Source organism: Xiphophorus hellerii, chromosome 4 (genome assembly GCF_003331165.1).
Source record: "Xiphophorus hellerii strain 12219 chromosome 4, Xiphophorus_hellerii-4.1, whole genome shotgun sequence".
Classification (NCBI taxonomy): domain Eukaryota; kingdom Metazoa; phylum Chordata; class Actinopteri; order Cyprinodontiformes; family Poeciliidae; genus Xiphophorus; species Xiphophorus hellerii.
In genome coordinates, this window is record NC_045675.1 from 32190007 (window position 1) to 32204873 (window position 14867).

The following is a 14867-nucleotide window of genomic DNA, read 5'->3' on the forward strand; positions in this document are numbered from 1 at the left end:
TTTAAGAAACAGACTTCTAAAATAAGAGCTGTGCTTCATGGAGAGATCAAGATGATTGTTCTCAAACCTTTGAAAGGAATCATCTCTGCCTGTGTTGACTATACTCTGTTGGCCCAAGGAAATATTAAGAGAAAAAAGTAAAAATCTCGAAGCTTTTAGGCCTCCATCGCAGAGGCGTATTCCTAAAGATCAACCAAATTATTGACTGATATAGCAGGACAGAGTAGGATTCCCCTAAGCTGGTAATGGTTAGGAACAGAGAGCAAAAGCAAACTTCTTCTAATTTTCAACTTGCAGGTACAAACAAGTAGTCAGGCAGTGACAGAAAGCCCTCTATGTGACCTTATACTCCTCATAGACAGCAGGTAATCCTAAAGAAACATGGGAAACACAACACATTTACTGCACTTTAGCTTCAGCAATTTATCTCATTTATTCTCGTGTTCAAAGTAAGGCACTTTACATTGCTTAAAGTTTAAATGACTTTTAAAGTTAGGCTTTGTTTATTTCTTCCCTTAGGTGATTCAGCCTTGCTCACAGCGTTCGTTAGGATCTGTTCAAACTGACCGAGGATTATTGATGGGTCTGCCAATACGACAACGATCATAAAGCAGCAGGAAAACGGCCTACCTTATAATACAGCCAGCCAATCATCAGCACTGGAACTGCATATCTGATAAACCGCAGCTGCAAACAGAGAGGATAACAAAAAATACTCAGGTGTAAAGTTAGATGTACAAAATGAGAAGAGTCAGAAACGTAGGTGGCTCTTGGAAAACATGTAAGACAACATAAGGCTGGGATGAGAGACAGAGCAGCTCTGTTCCCCAACTATCAAGAATTTAATTCCTGCTGTGATCATGTTAGGACCACACTGACACCTAGTGGTGAGGCACAGAGGGCAGCATTATGAGTCACACTCGCATTAAACCAACAAATCATTTAAAATTTCACATAGAAGCACATTAATTTATACAAATCAATCAAATCAAGGAGGTCCGATTTACTAGAAAATTAAAGAAATATAAAAAACTGTGCAATACTTAATCAAAATGAAAAATAAAAACATACAGAGAAAACTACAGTTGGACATGAAAGAGAGGCTTGTACCAGAACTTTAGTGTTGCAGCGGAGAGCTTTGAGAAGCAGAGTCCACAGGTCGGTCCCACACACACCATACGCCGCGACCGCACACATGTGGCCTGTCCAAATGTATTTCATTCTGTGGGAAAATACACGAGTGGAGTCAAGTTTCTGATCTGAAAACAGAAAAACAGGCCGAGCTCCCATCATGGAGAGAAAAGTAGAAACGCAGCATGGAAATCTGAACTCCAAGCTCTTCAGCCTTTATCTTGCCAACAGAAGCTAGGTACTGGTGTTGAAAACAGGGAACTTAAATTTAGTAGCAAAAAAAAAAAGTGTTGGTCCAGATCTTATTATTTTTCAGCAGCCTTTGAAGCAAAGGGAAAGATGAAACAGGAGAGTGAACAAGGTGAGACATCATGGGACAGAAGTTCACTGGTATGTCGAGGATGAGGCTGGAAGAGGTGCAGAAATATCCAGAAATAAGTCTGTTTAATGCAAAGCAGCTGTCTGACAGACACTGCTTTCTGCTCTTTTGGTCTTTCGTTCTTAATCATCATGTCTGAGAAAGTGCTGACATCAGACGTGGCACTTTTCTCCAAATACAACCTCCATCGTATTAAAAGCTTCTGTGGTTCTGTGAGAACAAAGTCAGCACCTGGACTGCAACAGGAATCTGTTTTATAAACTGTTTGCTTTCATTAGATTTTTTATTAATTGAAGCATCCCTGACTTCAGTCTCTGTGGTGTCTTGAGTTACTGATGTTCTCTGCAGGATTAACGTTTGAGCAAGAGTTTTTGTGCCTGATGAAGAAAACATCATTTGTCGATGTTCAAAACTTAACATTGACCCCTCCTCTAAAGGTGGAACAGAGGAGGGAAACACAAACAGCTCCTCATCAAAGCAGCTTCGTTCTTCCAGTGCGATCTGCTCCACTCGGTGACCACATTGAAAGTAACAGACGGTAAATTTTAGTTGGTGCTGACCCAATGTGGAAGACTGTAAATCTCATCACAACACACACTGCTTTTTTCCACAGCTACAAGATTTTTACTCCTCTCAAAACTGGAACCTTATTTTGTAAGTGCACTGATAAGAAATCTCTCATTGTGATTAAACATCACTGGAAGGATTTTATAGTAAAGTTCATAAAGTGGTTTTGAATTACAATTCTTTAGAATTCGGTACTTAAACTGAAATTTGATGTACAGAACCACAGAAGCTTGTCATTATCATAGTCATGATAATGATATCATGACAATGGATGATTCATTATCATCAATAATAATATTTTTGCCCTTTTCCAACTTTTACATTTGTAAAATGAAATTGGATCCTTTCTGCAAACTGTATCTTTAGTTAAATGAAGCAAATGAACAAAACTGACAGATAAATGTCCAAACATCACTGCAAATTAGCTATAATTGATGGCAGTTGTTTACCCAACACGACTGCAGACAATCAAAATATGATTCAGCAAGTAGATTAAAGAGTGCATACACAGCCAGGTGATTGGATCTGTTTTAGTATTCACATTTCTTCTCCTAACGTTTGTTTTGTAGTTGGACCGAACATCACACATTGTCACATCAAAGCTGCAAAAAGTTTTAAAATGATTCATCATGGTTTCATATTTTTACATCAGAAAACCTGGCACTTTAAAAGAGCTTTTGACAGACACTGTATGTCTGACAGCAGAGTGCTTTTGGTGTGCATTTAAAAAATGGCCTATCATTTAAAATCTAGACTTACTGTAGTTCAACCTAAAATAAAGCAGGATGAAAGAGAAAAGTAATTGCGATGCTAAGCAGAAACCTGACAGTTCCAGGTGGCGAGTAAAATTGATCAGAGCATTGATATTTTTTAAATAATTGAAAAAAAATAATTTTCCTCTGCTTTCAGGCTTTCGTATAACTAAAAAAATGATGATGAAAACACAAAACTTATCACTCAATGTCATAAATATTACAGTTCACGAAATGCAAAGACAAGTATATTCATACCTTGGTATTTTGCTACATTTTCATGATCTAATTAACAGACAAAGAATCTGAAGGTACTTCCGTTTCAGAAGCTTAGATTCCTCATTGACTAACTGCTGGCTCAGATGTTGGCCTCACAATGAAGGTTGTGAGCAATCGTCTCTCATTGGTTGTAGATCACAAAATGTGTTGTCAAGAAAATCCGAGCTCATCCCACTTCCCCATGCTGGAGATTTAAGTTTAACAGTAATAATAAATAAAGTTATCTTTAAAATGAATCACTCAAGTGACATCAAGGCCCAGCAGTAGACTTAGGTGTCAATAAAATAAATCTGGTTGTGTGTGTTGTTTTTATCTCATGCAAACTTTGCTTTAATTCTACTTTTCTCTATCTAATCATAAGAAATCATAGTCAGACAGAGAGAGTCATTAAACAGGAAAAGCAGGTTTCCTGGAAAAAGAGGAAGTAAGTTTCCAGCCTGCAGATTTATAAAAATAGCTGAGACTATACCTTATTTCAAAGCATGAAAGTTTTAAAGAATGAAATCTAAACATTATTAGTAATTGGATAAGATTCAAAGTAAAATACTTATATTAATACGGGTTTACTTGTAATAATACTTATACTTACATTTGTGGGAACACTTACAAGAAAAACAAGTAACTGTAACTTTGGTATCAAATAATTAGAATCATGGATTATTCTTGGTTTCTTTTCAGAAAAACATCTGTAATAACTCACATTATTATAATAAGTATAATTAATAAGTTATGGTCATAAAATCATAAATGAATGCTAAATCAGAGAAGCTAAAGAAAATAAATGTAATATAAATGTGATTTTGACATTGAACTTGAAATGGTGTAAAACATGTAACTGCAATTAAACATCACTGATATGTTGGAGGTAGATGGTAGGTGAAAGGTGAACGATTAAGGGAAAAAGGGGAACTAACAGGAGAGCAGAGATGACCAACGCCTTATTTAGAGAAAAGGTCGTGCAGGCAATGGACACAGGAGGTTGAGCAACCCTGAGACATTAGCACAGACATCAGGAAATGTCTGTAAGACAGTGATGGATATGAGATCATCTGTCTAAGCAGACAGCAGGCGCACCAGGGGGGTGGATAAACCCTATAAAAGGTGGGTGCAAAAGAGGAACCTTCAGTTGGATCCTCCGGGCAGCTTCGAGCCAAGAGATGGACAAAGAACTCTGCAGCTGAAGAAGAGCCGGGGCCACAGAGCCGAAGACTGTCCTTCTCATGGAGACCAACCCGTCAGGCCCACAACCTGTGGCTTCACATCGCACTTCTCTCATCGGCTGGGTTCAGACCCCAAAGACAAAGATGAAGACAAAGGCAAAGACAAAGAAGAAGAACTGGTGCCTTTTTTCCTGCCAGCACCAAGTCCTGTGTGACCTCACCATCCATGCGGAGAAGAAGCTCATCAGACCTACAGAGATCCCGGCCTTCGCCGATCAACATCTTCCTCCTGCTGCAACACCTTCTTCATCATCTAGCCAGGTCTGGGGTTCGAAACGTCAAACTCCGTCCGTCTCTCTCAAAGGTTCCCTTTTTTAGTTCTCAGTGTCAGCAGTAGGGAAAGATAGACTAGATGACTGATTTTACTTATTTGATTATTTCTGCTACTGAATTAAGCTGTACTGACCCTTGCAAAAATGCTTTACTAATAAAATATTTAGCATAAAGAAAATCTAAAAGATGTTGTGGACATTCAGTTAATGAGTCACCTTAAAGTTCTTTGATGGTTGTAAAATAGCTGTGATGTTTGATTCTGGAGAGGAAAAAGTTTAAAATGTTTTTAGGTTGCTGGTAGCCCAAATTTAAAATGTCATCCTTGGGACTCGCCCGAGTCACTAAAACCTACCTGGTTCAATAACAAATGCAAGTTGTAAAATAGAGAACGAGCGACCGTTAACAGGTGTGCTCTGTGAAACTAGTTGGCTGTAGGCTGCTCAGTCTGGCTAATTCACAGGGGGAAGAAGGGTGGGACACCTGGATGTAGGCCGTCAGATAACCAGGCGAATCGTTTCTCGAAACCAGCTTAAACAGAGTTTACTTCAGTTCTGGGCAGGGTAAATCCCAGCAGATTTAGGAAACTCAATTAACCCGTTAGAAGGAGAGCTGGTAGCACATCTCCCCTCTCAGAAGAGGAAGCAGAGATGAGAGAGTAGAGAAAGGAGGGGGGGGGTGTTGCGCAACAACAGTGTGGATGAGGACCAATGACCACTTTTCTGTTTTGTTTGATTCAGAATGTAAAATAAAACTTGGAGAAAGTGAGAGAACCTCATTTAAATCACACCCTAACATCCAACTACTGCTACTGTAGAAGTGTGTAAAAACACAGAATAAATTGTGTTTATAGTTCATCTAAATAGGAACAAACATTTGGGGTGTTTAACACTGGACAGTATTGTGTATTATTTACCCAACACACTTTTTAAGAGAAAAACTTGAACTCCCACCAGTACTCTTTCAATTCTCAGCTCAGGTCTTCATAAAGCAGCTCAGGTTTTATGAAGACCTGAGCCGAGTCTTCATAAAGCAGCTCTTAATAACAAAGGAAAATTTTTTTCAGACATTTTTTTAATACAAACAGAAATTCTTAAACATGATATGAGCATGTGTTCACACCCAAGGTTTAATATTTTGTTAAAGCACCTTTGACAGCGATTCCAGACTCAAGTCACCTTGTCCGGACAAGCTTGGGATTTTCTCTACTCTTCTCTGCAGAGCCTATCAATCTCAGCCTGGTTGGCTGGGCAGAATTGGTTGAGAGGTTCAGTTTTACTGAATTGGGCTCTGCGTGGGCCACTCAAGAACTTTCACAAACCACTGCTAAAGGCACTTCTTCGTTATCTTGGCTGTGTGCATTGGATCATTGCTCAGTTCAGTTTCTCTACAATTGGCTAAAACAACAAGTTAGTTAAAACAAGTTCCTATATCTTCCTGAAAAGTTATTTGCAAGTTAGTTTTGTTTAATTTCAACTTTACTAAAATATTTGCACTTGAAACCAGAGAAAAATACTAGGTCAGATTTTGTTTTTGCAGTGTTCGTGAGCTCAGCCACTATTTGTTGTTTTCAGATTTATAAATCTGTAAAGGTGTGTGCTATTTTGGTGCCCGAGTCTATTTTCCCACATTCTATGCAAACTATGGCCCTTTTCCACTATCACCTCCTCGTTATGGCTCGACTCGGTTATAAGGGTTTTTCTCTGGTAATGGCTACGTGGTACCAGCCACTGTTCTAGAACTTGCTTCGCTGGGCTTCCAAGCATGTGGAGTTGAACTATAAACAGAATTTCAGAAGACCGGCGGTCACTGATTGGGTAAAGGGTGGAGTCACTGTCTGCGTCACAAAAGAGACTCGTTTTACAATAACGGGTCTCGTGTTGCTAGGTGACTGTGAAAAAGGGCTAGTCTCTCACAAAAGCATCCCCAGAGGATAATACTTTCACCACCTCAGACAGTAGAAACAGTCTGAGACTGTTCCTACTGAAGGCATCTAAGATGAGAAGTGTCTGCTTTTGTCCAAACACATTGCTTTAATCTCACTCCAGAAAGTTCTATTTAATTTTAGATTGGTATATTAATCAGTAAGTTGTTGTTTTTTTTTAGCAAAACTGAAGCAAACCTTCATGTGCCTTTTAGTGAGAAGCGCCTCCGTCTGGCCATTGTATCAGAAAGGCCTGACATGTGATATGCATTAGCAACAGATGACTTTCTGGATGCTGCTCCCATCTGCACAACTGAGCACTGGTGCTTCGCCTTAGTGACCGTTAGGTTCTTGGTTATATTTGTCCCTGCTTCCTTGGTTTGGTTAAAGAGCCAGACATAAGGAGGGTCCTGTTGCTTGCAAACTTCTTCCATTTCTGAAGCAAGGAGAACACAAAGCTCTTCAGCTCGTGACCTTCTTTGTGAGGCCTAGAGATTCACTGTAATCTGGGACACCTGAATCAGGCAACACACCCAAAACCCATTCATATAAAATAAACCCACCACAGTGGGACTCCAGTCGAGTCGTAGGAGAATGTTTCCAACATGTTTTCACTTTTTTCAGTATGTTATTTGATTTTGTGTCGTTTTTTGGTTTTTTTACAGAAAAGCTATAGAACTAGGCTGCAATGCAACATAATGAGAAAATAGTGAAGGAGGGTGAACAGTTGCTGCTGCCTCTCTGAACTGTTGCGTATCAAATCTAATATTAATGGACACAGAGCATAGACATTAACCATAACAATCCATGAGGATCTTTAGTTTTGCTGTGACTGTCTTTGCTTACCATAAAAAAAATAAATTAAAAAAAACAGCACAAAGCTGAAAGTACTTGGAGGTGATCAAGGCTTCTGAAGGGACCAATTAACCAACTTAGTGAAATGGACTGAAGAGGTACTTGTGCATGACTACGACTGATTAAGTTATGAAATAAAAATAAGATTTGAAGCACGTCTGTGTAAGAGCGAGACTGGGGCGCCGATTTATGTTTCTGCTGGTGGGCAGTCACTAACTAATCAACCACCTCATGTCCAGGCAACTGCTTATTAATAATTGCAAAATAAACACCAAGCTTGAAAACATGGAACTGTAATGAACTGAATCTTCTGTTTGTGTGAGAAATGTTGATGTCCCTGATATACTTGAACTTAATCTCTGCTCCGTCTTAGTTATTGTCAGCTGGTTGCCATGGTAATAGGTGTGCATGCGGTTTTGAGCTATTCTTCACCTGTTTTTTAGTGCTATTTTTCCTTTGCTGTGGTGAACTGCAGCCGTTGAAATTTCTAAAAGTTCAACAAACAATAAAAACTGCTCTAACTTCCTCATTTATTCGAAGACATCGCAAATATTCATAATAGTCATCAAGTAAGATACAATTTTTCATAAGGTATTTAACAGACTGTTTCTTACTGAGGTAATTATGTAAAAATAAATTAATTGTCCAGTATAAAACATAAATTTGTTGTTTCTGTCAGTCCTTGACAGAACTGACAGAAACCAAAGAGTTTATAGAGTTATATCTAGGAATAATACATAGTTTACATATCAAAACAGTAATTTTCACAGCTTTAATTTAAGCGACATTTTATGAAAACTGAATAATAAAGAAGAACGTTATGAACATTTTTGTGACAGATTCCTGCTCATCCCGCATGGGAACTGTGGGTTTGTGGATATGACTCAATGCCTAGTAAAAGTGCCTGTGGCTAGCTATAGCGGCTACTAGGCGCAGTGATGTTTATCAGTGGTGCTAGCCACGCTTGCATGGCTGGTGCTCAGGAATCAGTGCCTATGCCTGGAAGTGTGAATGTATACGTGTTCTGCTGCCTCAGCAATTCAAAGTTTACCTCATGGTGCTGAAAGCCAGGAGGCCGTAGAGCACAGAGTGCAGCAGGTTGTAGGCCACATCTGGCCGGAAAGCATCCACCTGTCCCCCCGCAGCTGCTCTCTTCTCTTCCTCCCAACTTCCTTTAGGCCTAATGGGAAACAAAAACCAGACATTAAAGCAGAAAAGAAGCACGTTACCAAAAGGGAACGGTAAATACATAAAACATCACATCCATACGCTGGAGAGGAGAGGCAGGACGGACGGCAGGTGGGCGGAATTGATATTGTTCTGATTATTCAGATTTCAGTAGCTCCTGTTCAGATTTCATTAGCAGCTTGCATGCAAGTGGACATGTAACGATGCACACCCACGACCGTTTCTGTCTGCAGGAGTCAGCATGCATACAAACAGAGAGAGGCCCCGAAGGCGATGATATTACTCCCACGATGTGGCCTTCTGCACCGAATCAGACGGACACTGGCTTCCATTTGAATACAAATCAAAACCGGCTCCCCTGACTACGTGAGGTTGGCTATACTGGATTAAATTAATTCCTGAATTGGCAAATAGCCCTTTGTTCTGTGAGGTTAGTATTCCAGCCGTCCAGTGGCGCAGGGCGAGTTGAAATGCTAATTTGATTAGTTGAGAGCAGCCTATCACCTTGCACCACAGGCAAATGAAGCTGGGAGAGGCAGCTGGTGGATGATGCTGCTTTTTCAGAGCATGGAGGGAAATCCAGGAGTAGAGGAAAACATGGTGACTTCTGGTTTAGGTTTTCCTTCTACTAACAAAAACCCTTATCTCATCTACCACACTATACAGTATATCTCTTTATTTTACAAAGTGGTGTCTGATTCATTAATTAGAAACACAACTTCTTTTACCAGTGTTACCAGTAAAAACAATGGGACACAAGGCTATGCTTTAGAGATGAGGATTTATCAATGATCATTTATTGTGAAAAATTTCTTATCATAAGGATTTATTATTTATGCTTGATAACTTTCAATTAATAATGTAAACAAAAAGCGCGACAGTGTTAACGGAAAGGTTATTTTTATTATCTTCTCCACTGATTGTCCCATGAGACAATCAGTAGATTGACTAACATTTTATAATAAATGCAGTTACTACATGCAGTTTACTTCTTTAAGAATATGGAGTCCTGAAGTGGGAATCTTTTTCAAGAACAATATTTGTGCTTGAGCCACTACAGTATATATAATGTGCCAGACATTCACAGCCATACAGCTGCCTAAAAAATAAGCAATAAATAGTTCTGGTAACACTTCATTTGAAGGGGAGTGCATAAGACTGATATGACACTGTCATAAATAAGACGTAACACCTATTATGAACATGAAGGAGTCTTTATGAATATTTCTGACTGTTATCATGAAGTGGCATTCGGTAAATAATAGTTTTAATGCAAAGTTGCTTTAAAAGTGGCAGTAAAAGCAACTTTGCAATTAAAGTGTCATTATTTACCAAATGTCACTTCATGACAACAGTCATAAATATTCATAAAGACTCCTTCATGTTCATAATAGGTGTTATGTCTTATTTATGACAGTGTCATATCAGTTTTATGCACGCCCCTTCAAATAAAGTACTACCATAGTTCTTTATTGCCATTTTTATAGTTTATCACAATAGTACCAGAAATATTGCAGTATATTCCAAGTCCATATCGCCCTCCTCTCATTTGCATCAACAATTGGAGTGAACCAATAAATCAGCTTCAATTTCCTTCATTTTGGGAGATTGGTCATCGATTGATGTTTACATGAGAAGCCAATCTTATTCACTTATTCACTGATTTGCAAAACAGAGTTGCCACAGTAGATCATCTTGGATGCTGTAGCTCCTCAACAGGAAACAGTTTAACCCATTGTATCTGTGACAGTCTGATGAACCTCTGCACCAAATGTTCTTTTTTTGTTCAGCAGGGGGCACTGCCTATTCCAAATACGTAGATTATTCTTCTCTGATTATTATTCAAGTGACCTATTACTGATCTTTATATCAGTTTTCCTTTACTAGCTTAAATAGTTACTACAGAACAGAAAAATTGTTTAAATTCAATTACTCGATTAATCGCCAGAATAATTAATAACGAGATGCCACTGAACCGTTTACAACAGAAAACAGAAAATATTCTGTGGCCCAGAGAGACAAAATCAGAACTGTTTCACAGATTATCATACAGAGAGAATGGAATACCAGATCATATTTAGGTAGTAAAGAACTGATGTATTATTCAGCACAAGTTTCTGATCATGGCCACATTGTAAGACGATCCACACACCTAACAATGTGTGTTAGGTGTGCGGATCTGTCTGTGAGACTTTCTGTGTTCCAAGATGCTTCAAATTTAAGAACCATACTGCATGAGTTGTTGCCATCAGAGACTAGATGAACTGAACAGTATAGTTCAGTTTATCCAGCCCATTCAGCCATTGAGGACAATCAAAATCAACTTGTTTTCATGTTGAAACTTTTCCCGCTGAGCATCACGTACCTGAGGTTGTGCAGCACCGCCACTGCCAGCATGCCACTGAGCAGCAGGACAGTGGGGACGTATGGGTACAGCAGCAGGGTGCCAGCCAGGCGCTCCAGAGTGTCCAGTGGCAGCAGCCCGAAGGCCTCCTCACACAGATACAGACTGGCATCAAAGTCCCTGCAGGAGAGGTGATATTACCTGATGTTCTCAACAAAATGTATGATTGGCTATAAATTTGACTTAAAGTGCATAAACTCTGTGGATATGAATGCAAGAAGAGTTTCTCTCTCTGAGTGAACAGGTTTGCTCCAGCAGAGTAACACATCCGGTAAAGCTAATTGGGGTTAGCATTGCATTAGCACCAAGCATAAAATACATCTGGGGTTCAACATATTCTCATTTGATTACTTTGAATGTTGTTTGATCTATCTTGATAGTAATTGGTTGGAGAAGTATATGTTGTGGTTAGGAGAAGATTGTATAGGCCTGTGTTGAACCCAGCACATCAGCACATTTAGCAAACACCTGGTCAACTGCTCCTCATCATCTGACCCAGGGGAAGCAGGGGTCCAAACACACCACTTGCATCCAACTTTTCACACTTAGACCAGATTTTTACTTGACACATAGACTCCAATGCAACATTTCCCTCTATGGACCAACAGACTCACGAGATCCAGTATTCATGTGAGACGATGTACTGGAAATCAAAGCTACAAACTCAGAGCAAATACTGTAAGCTTGAATAAGACCGCTGTTTCAATTTTATTTGGCTCACTTTTTGTCTCACTCATTACAATTCTATCATTTTGCTCTGTAGCTTCAAACTAAGAGGTTTGTCTTGGTCAGACAGTCACAGTCCAAGGCGCCAGCAGTCTGTGAGGTCACCTTGACTTTGACGAGTTCTAATGGCTGCCTACATTATCCGACTTTCTACTCAGTACTTTCTACTTGCAATATACAGCTCAAGATAAGTAAAGGCTTGGAAAAGTACCTCAAACTAAGAGCTGTGCTCCCACAAATGCAAAGCAGGACTGAAAGGACAGGAGAACGAAACAGTGGGAGAGCAGAAAGAAGTCTGAGTGAGGAAGAGAGAGAGAGAGGGAGAGAGAGGAGCTGAGGGTGAAGCAGAGCACGGAGTGAGCCTCGCATTTGCTACAATCTCCTGAATAATTGAAGGGCCAGTTGTGCAGCATCGCATTGGGAGCCGTGTTATTCGCTGGCCCGGAGCAGCCGTCCCGACACGGCAACACACACTGATCGATGAGAGGTCTAGTGGCTTTACCCCGCGATCTATTATTCACACACATTAACGCTGCAGGTGCTATGACACTAGTGCTTAGTGAATAATGTAGTCACTCTAGATCAAGTGGAAGTTTTGTAACAAGCCCACAGCACACTGACTGTATATACTATACTCTCAGCCTATGCGAGTCAAATGGGATTTTAGGGAACAGGTGTTCGCAAAAAACCAAGCAATGGATTGAGGTTTGTGTGTTTTATGTGTTCATACCTCGTCGGCCCCAAGGCAAACTTTGACTTGATGAATTTAAAAATGTGCTCGTCTGATCTGAGCTGAAGCGCTTTCTGTAAACACAAGCACAGATAAGGTCATCACGTCTGGGCTGAGATCAGCCTTCAGGAGCGTAAATAGGAGCAGAAACCGGGCGGACAACGTTGCATCATTGCTCTGAAGGTCTGAGACGAGTTGAGAAGAGGATGAGAGGAGGGGAAAGAGAACGGGAGGACAACGCAGGGGAGGGACGAGAGGGGAGGCAGAGGAAGACGAGCACCTTAGTCAAGGAGTTGATGATGAAGGCGAGCAGGAGAACAAGGATGCTGTGGAGGAGAACTTTGGCCAGACGAACCAGCAGGCCTCCAGTCTTCAAATCAGGCTGCAAGACGAAACACATGGTGTTGATTTCAAATCTAATCGGCCAGATAATAAAGCCTTCAGTTTTTACGCAGACTTTAAATTACACTCCTTACATGTTTTATATTTGTTAGAAAATATGGCATTTATTATAAATCCACCGAGTGTTAACCAGGGAACTGCTACTGGCAGCAATCACACCCGCAGGTCAGCCCAGGGGGAATGATCCTCCCTTCACCAGGCCTGGGAGGCTGAGGAGTTCTGACCTCCTGACTCCTAATTAAGGCTTGGATCTCTCTAAAACAACAGGTTGAGGAATATAAAACACGTCTATAGCTCATGTACGGTAGAATCAGCCCCCACAGCGGGCCACATCACTTCTAAACCTGCCCGTACCAGCCCCCCGAAACACACATTCCTCTGGAGATCTTTTTCTTCTAAATTTATTGCTACAGCAAAAACATTTTCTTTGTAGTTTGGGCACAAAAACACGTAAAATGAACAGCAGCAGACATAGAACAAATAGTTTCACTTAAGGGTGCAAACATTCAACCTGCTGTTAATCTAGTGAACCAAACAGTTTGAGTAACCTGTTCCCTGACTGGCAGACCCGCCCATCAGGTCACATCTGCACATCTGCGGTTAACAACAGTCACCGGACTGTTGCTATATTTAGCAACATTTCAGACAAAGAATATCCGTATCTGCATGTCAGGCTTTTTAAAGCTCGGTGGTCAGCCAGAAAACTCCAATCGGTGCATCTCAGTCACTTTTGTGACTTAAGAGCAACTGGAGTCGACATCTCTGGTTGTTCAGCACGAATAATGCTAAATCCTTACTGAGGTTTGCAAAACAATCCTGTTTATGCTACAGTGAGCAGTAGAACCATTATAAATAGTGGCATTATAGACTTTACAAATAGCATGGCCATGATTTAATTTCCCCTTTTAAAGGTGAATGGAGGGGAAAAAAAAACAAACATAAGCACCTTCCTACTCACGCTCTCTTACATCAGGTTCACCCAGGTGGATTCCTGCTAAGTTGCAAAAGCATCTCAAGGACCTCTGATAGAGGCAGAGAGCACAAAAGCTTCACTGTGTATATATGCATTTCAATGAGTAATAACCAAGAAGAAAGGAAACTCCGCAAAATCCAATCTGAGAGGAGTCAGGAACTCAGCTGAGAAGTGGTGCGGTGTTTTGCTCTCTGGTTGTGATAAAAACTTAAACTACTTTTGTTCAATAGCATATGCAAAGAAAAACAAACAACAGGATCTAATGAACTATTTAAGTCATCATTAATTCAATCCTCCTGACAGCCAGAGTAGATTCACACACGTACTAACCTGGCAGTGTCTGATGAAGAGCGCTGCAACAATGAAGCTGAGCACCAGCGATCCCAGGATCATGGAGTTACAGAACTGCAGCAGCCAAACGCTCAGCAGACCGCTCACCTGAACCAGGTACAGGGTGGTCACCTGGGCAGACACAGACAGCCGGGAATGAGCCACGCACTGCTAACAATCACAATGCAGTTTCACAATCACATGGAGGATTCAGTTTGCAGTTTATGCCAGTCTGCATTTACATCCACTGTCTTTCCTTTTCTTGTCAAGGTTTGCATCATTCCAGCCCAAAAGAGAACTACTGGTCCAATAAAAAAATAACAAGTAGAAATCAAAGTTTTGGCTTGGCTATGAATAATTTAGGAATTGCTACACATGTCGGCACAGCTGCCAAACCGCTCTTAAAGTGAAATGTAAATGAGGACAGATTTTATTGGAGCAATGTAAAGCCTGGAAAACCTCCATGAGAATGCTTATGTTCCTCTTTCTCGGTTCATTTAGTCCAGCTGCTTTTTGAGTTTTTAGCGTAAAAGAGGAACCTCAGCCAGACCTGAACTGGCTTCTATCCTAGAGTCGGTCTGAGGAGAGAACACACCCGGCTTCCCTCAGAACACCTTCAGAAGGCATGTGGATCAGACTGCACAGGACTGCAGCAGATAACTAATAATATACTAATAATGAAGCGTCACAATGGAGTGTGAATTTAGAACACCCACCATATATGTTATAACATGCAT

The 14867-nt window shown here is 40.5% G+C and overlaps 1 protein-coding gene across 5 annotated transcripts in view; it reads right to left on the minus strand.

The window, feature by feature from the left end:
• The window catches only part of dpy19l3 (dpy-19 like C-mannosyltransferase 3), a 61633-nt gene that overhangs the window by 30016 nt on the left and 16750 nt on the right, over positions 1-14867 (minus strand). For all 5 annotated transcript variants that reach the window (XM_032559671.1, XM_032559673.1, XM_032559668.1 and 2 more), the window contains 7 exons: positions 14131-14262; positions 12706-12807; positions 12426-12499; positions 10931-11089; positions 8429-8557; positions 1111-1222; positions 631-687 (listed from right to left, as the gene is read on the minus strand). In XM_032559671.1, the coding sequence (XP_032415562.1) occupies positions 631-687; positions 1111-1222; positions 8429-8557; positions 10931-11089; positions 12426-12499; positions 12706-12807; positions 14131-14262 (765 nt within the window). The remainder of the gene's footprint in view (positions 1-630; positions 688-1110; positions 1223-8428; positions 8558-10930; positions 11090-12425; positions 12500-12705; positions 12808-14130; positions 14263-14867) is intronic.